This window comes from Exophiala bonariae, assembly GCF_035927105.1.
Source record: "Exophiala bonariae strain CCFEE 5792 chromosome Unknown scaffold_13, whole genome shotgun sequence".
In the NCBI taxonomy this organism is placed as follows: Eukaryota; Fungi; Ascomycota; class Eurotiomycetes; order Chaetothyriales; family Herpotrichiellaceae; genus Exophiala; species Exophiala bonariae.
This window is the reverse complement of record NW_027042488.1, coordinates 103,609-118,470: the sequence shown is the minus strand read 5'-3', so window position 1 is coordinate 118,470 and position 14,862 is coordinate 103,609. Positions and strand designations below refer to the sequence as shown.

At 49.9% G+C, this 14,862-nt stretch overlaps 6 protein-coding genes across 6 annotated transcripts; 3 read left to right on the top strand and 3 right to left on the bottom strand.

The window, feature by feature from the left end:
- Positions 1 to 900: 900 nt before the first annotated feature.
- Positions 901 to 1,470, bottom strand: NIP7 (ribosome biosynthesis protein nip7; the record flags this gene model as incomplete). The annotated part of the gene is made up of 1 exon (XM_064845990.1): positions 901 to 1,470. One exon carries the CDS (start codon positions 1,468 to 1,470, stop codon positions 901 to 903), a length of 570 nt encoding a protein of 189 aa, XP_064706215.1.
- Positions 1,471 to 1,713: 243 nt separating this feature from the next.
- LTR84_002378 (uncharacterized protein) lies at positions 1,714 to 3,783 on the top strand (the record flags this gene model as incomplete). The annotated part of the gene is made up of 1 exon (XM_064845989.1): positions 1,714 to 3,783. One exon carries the CDS (start codon positions 1,714 to 1,716, stop codon positions 3,781 to 3,783), a length of 2,070 nt encoding a protein of 689 aa, XP_064706214.1.
- A 1,832-nt stretch (positions 3,784 to 5,615) lies between these two features.
- On the top strand, positions 5,616 to 6,541 carry LTR84_002377 (uncharacterized protein; the record flags this gene model as incomplete). Its single annotated transcript, XM_064845988.1, has 3 exons — positions 5,616 to 5,844; positions 5,912 to 6,425; positions 6,478 to 6,541. 3 exons carry the CDS (start codon positions 5,616 to 5,618, stop codon positions 6,539 to 6,541), a joined length of 807 nt encoding a protein of 268 aa, XP_064706213.1.
- Positions 6,542 to 7,869: 1,328 nt separating this feature from the next.
- Positions 7,870 to 9,298, bottom strand: LTR84_002376 (uncharacterized protein; the record flags this gene model as incomplete). Its single annotated transcript, XM_064845987.1, has 2 exons — positions 7,870 to 8,363; positions 9,277 to 9,298. The coding sequence occupies 2 exons, from the start codon at positions 9,296 to 9,298 to the stop codon at positions 7,870 to 7,872; spliced, it is 516 nt and encodes a 171-aa protein (XP_064706212.1).
- Positions 9,299 to 10,010: 712 nt separating this feature from the next.
- On the bottom strand, positions 10,011 to 11,600 carry LTR84_002375 (uncharacterized protein; the record flags this gene model as incomplete). The annotated part of the gene is made up of 2 exons (XM_064845986.1): positions 10,011 to 11,530; positions 11,582 to 11,600. 2 exons carry the CDS (start codon positions 11,598 to 11,600, stop codon positions 10,011 to 10,013), a joined length of 1,539 nt encoding a protein of 512 aa, XP_064706211.1.
- Positions 11,601 to 13,164: 1,564 nt separating this feature from the next.
- On the top strand, positions 13,165 to 14,116 carry LTR84_002374 (uncharacterized protein; the record flags this gene model as incomplete). The annotated part of the gene is made up of 4 exons (XM_064845985.1): positions 13,165 to 13,207; positions 13,264 to 13,469; positions 13,528 to 13,837; positions 13,914 to 14,116. The coding sequence occupies 4 exons, from the start codon at positions 13,165 to 13,167 to the stop codon at positions 14,114 to 14,116; spliced, it is 762 nt and encodes a 253-aa protein (XP_064706210.1).
- Between the last annotated feature and the right edge of the window lie 746 nt (positions 14,117 to 14,862).

The following is a 14,862-nucleotide window of genomic DNA, read 5'->3' as shown; positions in this document are numbered from 1 at the left end:
GGAGGAACCTGGGTCGGGGTGGGCCGATGGATTTCATTTTTTTCTCTTTTGTGTCAACAGTACAGGTGATTCGGGTATCATTTTACTTGTATGGGAACTTGAATTAATAGAGAATCTTCCTCCTACCTCACCCTTTCCTAGGTCCACTTTATTTATATGTTGGACGGCCGCACAAGCACCTAATTGATATCTGACAGCTTTTCGTGGAAGGGATGGTGTGTCTCAATCAATTGGTCGTGTAAGATATGTAGGGGATCGACCATAAAGTCGTCCGCCTAGGCTGGTGGCACCTTTCTGCTTCGAATAATAAACCACGAACGACCATATGACCATCGCGTTCAGAACCAAAGCGTTTTTGGTTTTTTTGGTGGTTTTTTTTGGAACCCATCCTAACCTATAGCCTCGTGATGATACTCTGAGAGTGCCGCTGATCTTGAGGCGGGCTGGTCATCGCACCGAATGGTGCCTTGCCGAGCATATGATTGTGATCATACAATGGGAACAGGATGCATAGAGCTGCAGCTGAGCGGCTATGCATTGCCATGGGATGATCTTCTGATGAAGGAAACTTAAGAGCTGGTCTGACGACATTTGTTGAGATAATGTCGCCAAGTGAATGTTGTGAGAGGCGATAACTCGCCCCCTGTCGAATATTGTACGAAGATAACGCTATCGTGAAGGGGTCCTCCACGGTTGGTGTCCAAGTAAATTGCGGATCTTCTTGCGACCGGACGGTGTACAACATCACTCGATCACCTCTCTCCACCTCAGTCCTTTCTTATGGTCCTTTGCCGTCGAAGAGAGACTTCGATCTTAGACTGAGCGGGTTCGGTTGTTGTTGATGAAACAGTGTCGCTGGGCAATACCAGGACTTTGGTTGGCAAAAGTGCGCGAAACCACTCAGGTAGTGAATAGAGTATCTTCTTCTCTCAAATATTCGCCGACATCACCCTGGCGAAATGCCACCACCGCAGTGGGATCCAACTTTCTTGCCTCTGCAGTTGACCTAGCCGTCACTCCAAACCCGAGAGGTGTATCATCCATGGAGAGGATGACAACGCCAGAGTGTTCAGGACTGTCTTCACTCCACCTGCCAACATGTGCCTTGACGACATTCCCACCGTACAAAAATGGCATCTCACCGTTCGGTTTGACCCACAACTTGTAGCGGGCGTGCGGCGCGATCACGTCGAGGGCGGTAATGTGTAACCGGAACTTGCCTGTCTTCGTGAATTTCCCCACGCAGGTGCCGAGCGAAAGGAGATTGTCGCGGGCGATGGAGGTTGCTAGGTTTGCAAGGGACAGTCGGACATAGTAGACTCGGGACTCGTGGAGGCGGAAGACATGGCGGTCGTCCTTGTCGCTCTCTGAGGAGTGATCTGGGGCAATCAATTGAGTAAGGGATCGACCAGTGTAGTTGGCCAATTTGGTGAAGAGGGTTTGCGTCTCTACGTCTGTAAGTGGTCTCATCTTGGCTAGTAATATGATGCAAGAAGGACAAATTCTTCCCAGCTATTCACTTCTCACAAGGTGTGCTGTGGTATTGTTGATCGGGGTTGTCATATCGAAGCAGTTCCAAAAAAATTATATTGAAAATTGGAGGTGATCGGATAAACTCCGGATAAATTGGCTCCCCGCAGTCTCTGTGGGCCTCAAATTTTTATAACAATTCTCCCTGTCTTCACCTCTAATCAGTCCAGCAATAAAGCAGCAATGCCTCACGGTCGTCCTGCAAAGCGCAGGCGAGTTACGCCTCCCATCGATGACAGTGTTCCTTCCGAGACGATTAAATCAGGAGATCTATTCGCCCGAGCAGCTGATTGGGATCTGGAGCAAGAATACGAACAAAGATCGAGGAACAAAAAGACCAAAGAATCCTCTAGATTACCTGTTATCACCGCCGATGGGCGGATACAACAAAAGACACAAGAAAAGCAACCGGAGCCGGAAGAAGACTCGGATAGCTTCTTAGGCTCGGGGTCCGAAAATGAAGAAGAGAATGGTGGACAGGACGCTGAGACACCTCCCACTGAGCCAGAATCTGTACCTCAAATCCCAGTCAAGCAGCATGTGTTGGCAGCTAAGGAAGAGATAGCCCGCATAGCCGAGTTATTGAACGAGGATCCTGAAGAACACGCAGGCTCGTTCAAGAAATTGGCCTTGGTGGCTGGGCCGCAAGCGCCTGTACCAGTGAAAAGACTGGTTCTAGCTGCCCAAGCGGCAGTCTACAAAGATGTCATTCCGGGCTACCGAATTCGCGCGTATGAGGAAGAAGAGTTGGGCAACAAAATCTCAAAAGATGTTCGTCAGACACGGCAGTATGAGCAGGCCCTTGTGAGTGGATATCACGGTTATGTCAAGCACCTTGCGTCGCTAGCCAAGGGGAAAAAAGGTGAAGACGGCACTTCTTCACTACGTAGCGTCGCGATCAGCTGTGTCTGTACGCTTCTTCTCTCAGTGCCCCATTTCAACTTCCGTACCGAACTGCTGAATGTCCTGGTCCGTGAGCTGGCTGGGCGAGAGGCTACCCCTGATTACAATAAGTGCATTGAAGTACTAGAAAAGTTCTTTGCTGGTGACGATGATGGGGCGCCCTCACTGGAGGCTGTGACTCTGATCACGAAGATGATGAAAGTCAGAGATTATCGGGTACGGGAAGAAATCCTGAACACTTTCTTCCACCTGCGTCTGCTGTCTGAGCTCACAGCACAAAGTTCGACCACCAGGATCGACAAGCCAGAAGACATGTCAAAACTACACGGCAGAAAAGTCAAAAAGGAGAAATGGGAGCATCGATCCAAGAAGGAACGCAAATTTGCCAGGGAGCGTAAGGCTGTCGAAAAGGACATGCGCGAGGCGGATGCCATCGTGGACTACGAGGCCAAGGAAAAGATGCAGTCGGAAACTCTCAAGATGGTGTTTGTCACTTACTTCCGCATTCTCAAAGCACGTATTCCCCATTTGATGGGTGCCGTTCTGGAAGGACTCGCAAAGTATGCCCATCTCATCAACCAAGACTTCTTTGGGGATCTACTCGAGGCACTGAAAGACATCATTGGTGAAGCCGAGATCGCCATGAAAGGTGAATTGGATGAAGACGGCCCGACTGAAGATAGTGAAATTGAGATGGACACCCTGGCGACACGCAATCGCATGCGCGAGACACTGCTCTCGACTCAAACCGCCTTCACACTCCTTTCGGGTCAGGAAGCCTCGAAAGCCGCCTCAAGCCTCCAACTCGATCTGTCATTCTTCACCTCGCACGCATTCCGCACACTCTATCCACTCGCCCTTGACGCCGACGTCGAATTGGGTCCCAAAACCCTCCGCCTCGCCGACCCGCACAAACATAACACAAACGACACCGTTTCCCCAGTAGCCAACAAAGTCAACATCTCCACGCCCATCCTCTTGCTTAACCGAGTCCTGACATCCATCCTCCTCACACCCTCCCAGCCCCCACCAACACTCACGACCGCAGCATTCTACAGGCGTCTCTTAACCATCACATTACAGCTCCCAGAGAAGTCGACCCTGTCGGTCTTGACACTTATGGCCAAGATCGCAGACAAACATGCCCGCAAGATCGAGCCGCTGTGGTACAGTGATGAGAGGAAGGGCGATGGCGTGTTCCGCGGGGAGAGCGATAGTGTCGAAGGCTCGAATGTGCTGGCCACGGGCACCGGGATTTGGGAGGCCGAGTTGTTGCGCAAACATTATTGTCCCAAGGTCAGGGAGCAGATTAAGGCGGTTGATAAAGTCATTGCCGGGTTGAATCGGTGATTACATTGGATCGAGAGATCTACACGTTTGCTGTGGCAGGGGAATTCTATATTGGATGACCTACTTGGTATTTCATTCCACGGTTTCTTTCGCCCTCTAGTTGAAGTTCACATGGTTAATTTACCGCCTATTTTGGCACCGGACTCTTCGATGTTGCTGATGAATTAACAAGTCGCTGTCACTAGCATGTATACAGATCCCATGCAAGGCCATCAGCCCCCAGCACAGAGCAGCGTATTTCTTTCTGTTGAGCACTCTCTACACTCGATTGTTTGATAAAATATTGACTGCGATGACGTCGCTCACCCGATGTCCATTACCGAAGTAACTAAAACCACCCATGTCGATCTCATCGTTTCTCCGTAGATCTCTTTCCGCTCGGCAAACTGTTTCTACTACCCATGATAACGGCGATGCCGTGCCGTGGAAAGACAACCTTGATTCGACGCGTGTGCAAAACCTGAACTTCACCATATCAGTACGCCACCTGTGGCGCTATCGAGGCTGGCACATTGCGTGCGATTTGATAAGAGATGAGTATGAGTGGAGAATCTGGGACATTTGGCGGAAGCTAATGCCGTCCCTCAACTGACATCCCAACAAACCCATCTGAACTTCCACTCTAACACTTATCGCATGTGCTCTTTTTTCAAACCCACTCAGCCAATAAGCACCTCGTTCCTACCTTTCTGCGGGGGATTAGCCAACATTTTGTTACGCCGGTCCCAGAAATCCGAAATGCACGCGATAAAACCTTGGGGTGGCCTGGTCAGCGTCCTCGGAAGATTCGTACGGATTGGACTGCCTTCCAAGCATGGTACTTCCCTGTTCCACCTTGGCTGATGGCGAAGACATGGGCTTCGAGCACCTAAGCTCTCCTCCATAGAAACTGGGTTTGTGGTGTGACAGTTTTGACAAAGTGTTTCAATTTTTGCTCCTCAGCGCTTCACCAGTCGATCGTGCTTGCCGCTGTCATATCTGTTGTGATAACCAAAAGCTTTGACCCAGCAGTGTGGAAATTGCAAAGCAGCATACCACCGCGTGGCTGCCAACCTTCAATTCATCGATATTGTTTGCATCCACGACTTTCTCGTGACTCTTTCTCCCTCAAAACTCTTTGAGATCGTTGGGTTGCCTGGTACGCTATCTTTGGTATTATATCATGCCATGTCAGCTTGCTAACAAAGTCTCAGCATATATTCGACTTTCGCGTAGGGTTTCGGCTGTGAACACGTGCTTGTTCTAGATAGTGGGAATACGCATAGTCAGCCCTTTATCATAGAGGGTTGTTTGTGTCGAATATCTCGAGGGTAAGCCTTGCATTGATTGATTGCATATTCCCCCGGTGCATGTTACTTTCTACCTTCCAATTGAAATACCTATTCTCAAGAGACGTATTTTGTTCTTCAATGCTGCAGGCCTGATGGATGCCTTGGTTGTCGAGACGAGGTTTTCTTTGACTGTTCAGAACGCTGTTGCTTGGTCCGTTTGCCTTCTCTGCGTCAGGCAGGAACACCTCATGCCAGTTGATACTGCTTCCTGCCAGTCCGAGCATCACAGAAAGAACATTTAATTGGCACGAAAAAGACCGCCTCGTCATCGAGGGGAAGCAAGGAGTCATGTCCGTACGCGAGGCGATCCTACTTCCCCCACCTAAGACAATCTTTGCGTTGTTTTCACCCATTTTCCTACCTTCACTAACAACATCACGATTTTAGCCTTCGCCGCTCTGTTCTGTCTCTCTGATCATCTGGATTTTCGCAAATCTTCTCGATTTTATCAAACGGCCTCAGGAACTCCGTTTTGTTGCTTAGAGCAACTGCAACAACATCATGGTCTCTACCGTCATCACCTTCCGGAAAGCTGAGGTTCAGCCTCCAGTGTTTGTTGCTGGAAGTTTCACGAAATGGAATCCTCTCGAGATGAAAGTCAATCAGAGTGAAACCCCTGCTTCCGAGAATGAATTTTCATATGAAGCGGATCTACAACCTGGCGATTATCAATACAAGTTTCGCCTAGGTCCTGGTGACTGGTGGGTTCTGGATGAATCTTCACCATCTGGTAAGTGATTTTTCAAATCTTTCTCCCTCTGCTGATAATAGCCCACGCAAGACTGACTTTTCTGTAGCTGATGATGGCTGCGGAAACATCAATAACGTCCTGACAGTCCAACCAGTGGATTCGCGAGCTTCAGAGCCAGAGACAAGGAAAGGCGTCGTACCACAACTCTCCGCTGATACGGAAAAGGCTACGATATCTGATTCCTCATTAAATGCGGAGAGTAGCAAGTCAGTGCCGGTTGTGAGTGAAGACAAGGGCCCAACGAGTGTACCGGCAAATATTGGTCAAAAGCTTGTAAAGGAACAAGGTCCCAAGAAGGATGTCGCTGAGGATAAGTCTGAGAAGGTAAATTCCCAGTTTGATGGACACAAGGATGATCCCCTACCTGATATTGCACCACCACCATATTCGGTCGCGACGGAAAATGGTGCTGTTGGACTAACCCCTTCTCCGTTGAAATCAGAACCTGCCACTGTGGAGGGTACTGATGGCAGGAACAATGCTCGAAGTGGTGACATCAAAAGCTCTCCTGAAAGCAAACAAAGCAATCAATCTCGGTCCGATAGCTTTCGCGGTCGAAAGTGAGTGCTTCTCCTGTCTTCAAGCTGCATGATATACTAACGTGTTGGATAGTGTGGCACTGGTCATTGCAGTTCTCGTTATTCCAGTGGCTGTTTCATATCTTTGGTATCGTTAGAAGACGATTACCTCATCCATTCATGCCCGCAAAAGTACCAAATTGATTAACCCTGCTGAATGAATTGTTATGGCCCTTGTTCCCCGAATCACGTGCGAACCACCCCTGATGGAGCTCTCTTGCCACACGATCTTTCTTGTTGTTATCTCCCTACTATTCATTATATTTGCAATTCCATAGCATCTTCGAAACGGTATCAATTTCCCGGACCTTTTATGAAAATCTGGTGCCATTGCGTTCTGGGCACTTGATATATTTGTGTGACGTGTTTGTGTGGCGGCGAAAGGTCGAATATCACAATCGGACTTATCTCGTTGAGGTCACGACAACCAGTGCTGACGATGATGATGGCGATCGATTGGGTTCAGAGGCAATTATTAGCCTGCGCTGTGGTATATCTAGTCTTCACCTTTTCAACTTTCACTGGTTGATCGTTTATGAAACACCCGTCACAAGACAGTCGGACGTATTCAAGACTCATCCTATTGACAACGATATAACTCCTGATCACACTATCCAGGTACCTACCAGATACAACATGTACGTCTGCTGGCTTGTCTATCCCTCACTCACCTCTCAGTGATTATCCGCAAAGCGAGACACTTCACGTGCACCCGCCATGGCAGGGTGGGGAGAGGACACCCAAATCGAGTGACGCTGTCCGATTGATCATTCAGTACTATTCAAGTTGATGAGAAATTAATCCAAAGGGGGAGAAAGAGAGTACGACGGAACCGCGCGAAATTTCCCTTCCCTTCCTGTCTCCTCCTCGTCCCGCCTTGAAGCCAGTGCCCACCAGGTACGAGAACAGCAGCAACAACAAAAATAGGCGGTCTGCTGAACGAAAACGATCCCAACCTCAACACTACGACGACCACGATGACGGCCACAGAAGATTTGGTTGCCGTTGGACGGTGGGCGTTTGCTATCGCCCTCGTTGATCCCCTCCTAGTTGCGCGGTATTCGTAGTAGGGGCTGTGTTCTGTGATACAAGTCAGGATGCGGATCAGAACTGCAGGAGGCGTTATCTGCTTATTTACACAATCAATAGGAAACGCGACGAGGTTTTCGAAAATCTTAACTCTGAAGCGAGAATGACTGGCCGTACACTGGTTGAAGGACTTGAAGTTTGCTTGACAAGTACCTAAGGCTATATATATAGGTGGACAATAAATCTGTACAGATGAGAGCTCGCGGGACGACCTAACACTTCCGCCTCCGCAATCCGACTCATCGGCACCCGACAGATGTCCAAGCTTCAAACTGCTCCCTCGGTGCGACATTGCCGGGCTAGCGTCGGTCGGACACTGAGTGCATCAACCCAAGTTTTACAGTTTTCCCAGCGAGGCGACAGCACCTTTTGTTTTCTCTTTGGTGTCCTTGACCAGGCCGCTGATGGCGCGGAAATCCGGGTGCTTCGCATCGCCGAGCAGCTCGAACAGGATGCTCTCACTCGTGGTGACGACGGCACCTTCCCTGGCCAGCCGGGCGAGTGCGATGGGCCGCTCGAGCTCGTTGCAGCTCGACACGCCGTCCGCGAGGAGATAGACTTTGTGGCCCTGGCGCAGAAGGTCGATGGTCGTCTGCGTGACGCAGATGTGTGTTTCGATGCCCGTGATGATGACCGAGTGTTTTGCGCTCGACTCTACGCCCTTGGACAGGAGTGGAGTCACTTCTGGGACGAGCATGGAGAATGCGGTTTTGTCGATGACGCTGACGGGCGTCTTTTGCTCGCTGAACAGGTTGGACACTTCCGAGACCGTGTCGCCGAGTCGTGCGGCGTTCTGCGTCGTCGCTATAACGGGGATGTTGAGGATGGAGGCTGAGGAGCATGGTTAGTGAGATCATTTTGACGGGAGTTGAGGTGGGAAAGGCCAGGGGAGTATGTGGTTGCGAAGCGGGAGATGTTTAGGGGAAGAGAAAGATAAATCGGTTCCTCAAAAGGGAAATAGTGGTGAATATCGCAGCATGTGCCTCTGGGTCTCGAGGACGTCAATTGAGCATACCGGCCTTGACCATCTTCTCCGTCGTGGATACACTATTTCGTAGAGAGGATCAAGTATTAGCGACGTTTTCTATTTTTGATATTTGTGGTAGCAACGAGGCAGACATGTGATATCTGAGGAGCACGGGAATGAACGGGGTTGCGAAGACGATGTCAGACTCACACTTTCTCAAACTCCCATATCGCAGTTCGAAATTTCTCCTGGACATCGCAGATGCTATCAAGTGAGAAGAGAACAGATGTCAGTATAGGTTGTGTGCACAGAGACGAAACGTAGGGCAGGAATAGTCGACAACCTGTCCAGACAGGTAATGCTGCCATAAATAAGGCACGTTGCTGGATTGCTCAACGTACAATAGTACCGGGCGTTCTGGAAGAAAAGATGATGATTAGCGAGGTCAATCTGGAATAGACTATGCATCGCAATGAGGATGTAATAGGACGGAGCCCAGGTGCACAACGGGAGCAAATATGAGACAGGATGAGGATGTCAACATAAGGAACAGCCACGCGGTAGCTACCCATTATTCTCTGCTAGTCCAGTCGTATTGCCTTCCAGTCCATTCTGTGCTTGTTCTGACCATCTTCGGTACAAACATACAACATCATCGTTGACCAGTGGCCCATCGCAACATGGCCACAAGAGCAACTCCAGAAGAGGGCAGCAAATTGGCAAAGACAGAATGGGTGACCATGAGAAGGGAACGAATTCAGAGTGGACAGTACATACCAATACGTTTTGTGGTAGCCATGGCAGGCAAACGAACAAATATATGATAGGAGAAATTGATACTAAATACTACGAAGCGTGACACTCTATCGCTTCGGGTCGTGGAGGGGCACTGGAAGGGACAGACAGACAGAGGTAGGGCAAGAATATGAGAGGTCGTGGGCGTAAGGATCAATGTTCGACGCTTCCAGAAAAACTGAGACAGACGGATTTCAAGAACAAGCCTTGATAGACAGTAGTGAGCTCAAGGGCTAGGATGAAGAATCGTCCGTCAGATTCGAACGTCAGTACTGGATAGTCGGAATATTGTTACGAATCGGGCTAACGGGATGATTGATGAAGCGATTCAAGTGTGCAACTTTGGAGTGCGGGTGGAGGCTAGAAATATTGTGGAGACAACGGTGCTTGCACTCGCTGCCCTCAAACATAGATGTGAGGATTACCACATCATGGGAGTTGCCTGTTGTGAAACTTGAAGTCTACAAGGATTGTGTTTTTGAACATGTAGATTTGTTGCCTCGAGGCGTGCGCACTGCGTGCGTCTTTTCTGAGTCTTGATCTCAAGCTATGCCTGGAATCTTCTGAGAATAATACATAATCAAGGAGCATTTGCACATCATTTCATCCCACCAATGCAACTACATATGCTATGTAGGAGCTGATTCATCCTTCAGAAAGCTCTTGTTCAACATCCTGGATCAAGCCCGTTGGAGTCCACCAGACTGGTGGCGTCTTTACCCACTGGCTGTCGTCCGTCGCCCAGGGCCAGTATTGAGCCAACCGAAAGCGGTTCCAGATCCTATTGGATTCGACTTGGTGGTCGGTGTTGCTGGTGTAGCCTTGCTTGGTCCCAAATCAGCTTGGCCTGCTTGTCGAACAATATCAGCCGGTTTTGAGGTCATACTATCATGCCCGTCAGTTGTGAGGGCTGTGGAGGATGCACTTCTGTTCGCGTTTGCCATAGTTTTGCTTGGTCGCAAGACCTTCATGGTGCGAGTACTGCTCGGCTTAGCATAAGTTGATGGCTGTTTGGAAGTCGAATCGCCTCCCGCTCCGTTAGCAGTTGTGGCACGCCAAGAGGTGGCCCAGACTCCAGATTCTGATTTGGACAGTGGTGTTGCAAAAGACTTCTCGCTCCCAGTCGTGGATTTTGAATCTTCAGTCGCAACTCTTGAAGCATTCAGATCGAGACTCGATCTTGTCGAAGGCTCGTTCGTCGGTTCCAACCTTCCCATGTCCGAGTTGGTCGGAAGATCCACACCACTCGATGTGCCAGTCGTGGGTGACCCACCCTCTGGTCTTGCAGATCTCCCTGGTCGACCAATAACTCCGAGCTGGCCCTGATCGGAGCGAGTCATGGGAGGTGGTAGCACTGCTTCGATGGATGATGCCCGCTTTCGTGATGTTGTGCTCAGATCTCTATATGCCGCGTCGTCCTCAGGTCGAACTAGTGGAATGGCCAGTTGATTTCGCTCCTCGTCAAAGATCATCAGCTTGTCTTGAGACAATAAAATGTCCGCGTTGTGAATTCTCAATACATCACTACCCAAGATGATCTGAATTGAGTAGTCCGCCACCGGATGCTCATCAACAATGAATTTAACAATCAATGTAGGTATTTGAGGCACAGGACTGGCAGTTCGAGATGCTGCCGAATGGATCTTGGCTTCAGTCAAGAAGACCGGAAGTCGTATTGTTCGGATGCCGGCGTCATCAAATACAGAATCACTCAGATCCAACTTGTCTACAAGCGAAGAGCTGACAGATGATGAAGAAGAGCCAGAACATATCGCAGCGTAGAGGAGGGAGTCGTTTGTGAAGGTCTCGGTCAGCCAGCATCGAATAATGGCCGGACACGGTCCAAGGACGAAAAATCCAGGAGGAGGATTTCCTGATACACGAGGTGAATTGTGAATGGAACCGAGAAGTCGACTGGACTCCAAACCAAAACTATTTGTTCTTGCAAAACCCGAGGCACTGGCCCGGCCATCGGAGCGGTGCGACAGAGATCTTTCAGACATCGCATGTCCTCCAAGACCACTTCCGGTACGAGTTGGTAGCTCAATGGATTGCCGTGAAGACCCATAGTGATTATTTGCACTCTCGTCGAATCTCACCGAATTGGCCCTTGAAGCAGCAGCTCTCCTCGGATCGTCACTCGTGTCCAAAGTCAAAGAACTCATCATGCTCGTTCCCGGGTCCACATCGAAGTTTCGGAAGGCCTCAGCAGCGGGGTTTAGACCTGATTCTTTATCTGTTGATTAGCATTTGGTTGGATCAAGAAAAGAGTGAGACTTGTTCGTACCGTGATGTGAGGTACCCATTGCACCGGTGAAGGGCGAAGCTGAGCCCCACAGATTTCGACCCCTCGACCCCTCGGGAGTTTTCTGCTCTAGACGCATGATTCTGTCCGAGTGGTTCACCTGAGTTGCAGAAAGTTCATTCAGGGTTTCTTGAAGGCGCCACAGTTCGTCCCTTGTAGCAAATCCTTGGGTGGTATCCATTGCTTACAGCTCAATGCAAAGACAGAGGCATTGAATGGGCAGATGGCACATGAGAAGTGGTGTATTGACTGCAATCCTGGAATATGGACAGGGTCTGCGTGAGGCCTCTTCGACGAGGTCTAAGGCAGATGCGGGTGCCTCTGACAAGAATGCAGACCTGGCTTGACGCCAGCCACCCGGCGCGGCCTTCCACCTAGTTTGAAAACTTCTGAACAGCCTTCAGTGCCTCATGAATTGTTCGACGAGATATATGGAGGGCGTTTGTTGATCGGATGGAGGAGATGGTCTTGAATGCGCCGGAGCTTGCAGTGGAGGGATGTGTAGTGTTCTGGTGGTTGTAGGTTGTAGTCCGCAATGAACAAGTACGATGGGATGAAGAACAGGACCAGGTTAAAGGAGACTTGATATTTATGATGGCATCTATCAGGATGAAAAGACCGTGGGGCAGTTGTTGGATGGAGAGTGGGATAGGCGGAAAGTAAGGTTTTGGAGCAGATTGATTTGAGAGTTGACCGAAGTACACCGGACAAGGGACAGTTGGGCACAGATGAGAAGAAGCCAGGTAATCGCAAGGGATGTATTGAAGGGAGAGGATGTTGGAAGTTAATGTCGATTGGGGGAAAGAGATCTAGAGACAACAGTGAGATAGTTTTAATGATACATTAGGTACGTAGGTAGATATTTTGGAACGGGTGCTTCCTCCATCAAGTCCCAGAAGGACAGCGCAGCCTGAGCCTCAAGGGGCACTGCCACTGCCACTGCCACTGCCACTGCCACTGCCACTGCCACTGCCACTGCCACTGCCACTGCCACTCGAATTGCAGGCGTCACTGCTTACTCCGTACCTGGGAATCGCACCGAGTGCCAAGGGTTCCCTCTCGCACTTGCCCTCTTCGAGTTTGGGCTAGGATATGGTGATCACGGCGGACACCTGGACGCGACGCGGTCCTTTACAACCACGATCTGGTATCGGGCCACATAACGTCAGTCAAGATCATGATACTCCTTCATCTGAAGACAACCAGATGCTTTATTGTGTGGATATCAGGAACCAAAGCGCAGCTCTTTGGGTCTGTTGGGGGAAAACCCTTAGAATTCTGTTTCTCGTAGAGAGTTGAACCTATAAGTCTAGTATAGGCCTGGTAATATGGGTGATCGCCCAGGATAATACTCACCCTCGGCAAATGTCCAGGTCAATTGGTGGGGAACCGACATCGGGAAGTGCACCATTTGGATAAAGACACTTGAAAACTACCAACTCCGCACCGTGACGTCGAATATTATATCAATGCTGAGCCATTGAGGCCAGGAGCTGAGATACGCGTCAATTTCCATTGCTTCCTGAAACCTGATTCAGTTCAGTGGTCCTTGCTTGGTCGCAGAAATGCCGCGACGGATACTGATCACGGGAGCCACAGGAAACCAAGGTGATATCCTCACCACTCTAACGCGAGTCCAATCTTGCTGAGAAAAGAGTTCGCAGGAGGGTCCGTGGCAAGGCTGTTGCTGCAAAGTCCTTCAGATTTCACAGTCCGCGCGCTGACGCGGAATCCAAACTCGGAAGCCGCGAAAGCTCTCAAGGAAGCGGGAGCTGAGGTTGTGAAGGGCGACCTGACCGATCGAAACTCCTTAGGAGCGGCGTTCAATGGCTGCTGGGGCGCCTTCGTAGCCACAAATTTCTACGATAGTGTCAGGGAGCACATGGTTCCGAGATTGACTATCTAAGTGAAGCTAATGGCAGATTTAGACCATCACAAACGATCCCGCAAGTGAGGAGACTCAGGGCCGCCACGCAGCCCATGCGGCACTCCAAGCCGGTGTCGAATGCTTCGTTTGGAGCACATTACCATCATCCCTTGAGATCTCCAAAGGCAAAGTATTATGTGAGATTTATGAAGGTAAACATCGCGTCGACAGCTATATCCAGGAGATTGGTCTGCCCGCAGCTTTCGTCTTTACCGGTAATTTTTATGAGAACCAGGTCTTTCGTAGCCACGTGGTTGAATACGATGATCACATTGAATTCAAGCAGCCCATCATCAAAGGCGACGTGAAACGTAAGTCTGAACTCTGTCAATACGAACTTGGTCTCCTTCAACAACGCGAATTTGGAGCCCACTGACGTTCCCATAGTCCACATGCTCTGGGTCGAGCGCGATCTGGCTGCTATTGTGAAAGCAATCTTGACCCGATGGGAGACCACACGGGAGGAACTGCTTTATCAACATCTCTACGCGATGGATGCGGTGCGAACTCCACATGAGATATGCGCCATAATCGAGCAAGGTAGCAATTTCCCACCAACCTCGGAGCAAACAAAGCATGAAGACTGCTGACGGGGTCCAGTGACGGGGAAGCCTGCGAAATACATTGTCCTACCTAGCACTGGTAACCAAGCCCGGGACACCATGTTCAACTTGTACAACCTTACAGGCACGTACCCAGGGGTTAAGCTTCCTGATCCTAATGTATTGGCACTGGGTGTAGCGTTGCATGGGGCTGAGCAATTTATTCGGGAAAGGCTGGTGCCGCATCTGCAGCGATTGAAGGAGTCCAAGTAGTTCGAATGACTTGATTATTTGTCGCTTCTTCCATCGGTCTAGCGAGACTGGAGCGCTCGCATGGCAAGGAGCCAAAAGGCCACAGGCAATAGCACAACATGGTACTGGACGAAAATGCATCTAGACTATCAAAGTGTTCTGTCAAACATGACGGATCTGCCCATGTGAGAGGTGTTCATCGATCAGATATATCTCTTCGACGTTCGAGCTGATTGGCATGATAAGCTGCCAAATCGATCCGGGAGCGTATCTTACATCGATGGCAATCCTAGCAAACCCGGGTCTGAAGGTAAGCCATCCACTTTAAAGAGACACGAACCTGTGATAAGGAGGTGGTTTGCGGTCCTGTACAGCACGAACTTTGGCCCTATCCGAACCAGCCAATGCTGGTTCGATATACCAGACCAGTTAGTCGTGATAACCAAGACGTGGTAGTCTTTCTCGATACTCGTGAAGACCGGCCCTACCAGTATGCAACCAATGGAAGGCACAAGCTTGGCAGCTACTCTCATGCACTACTG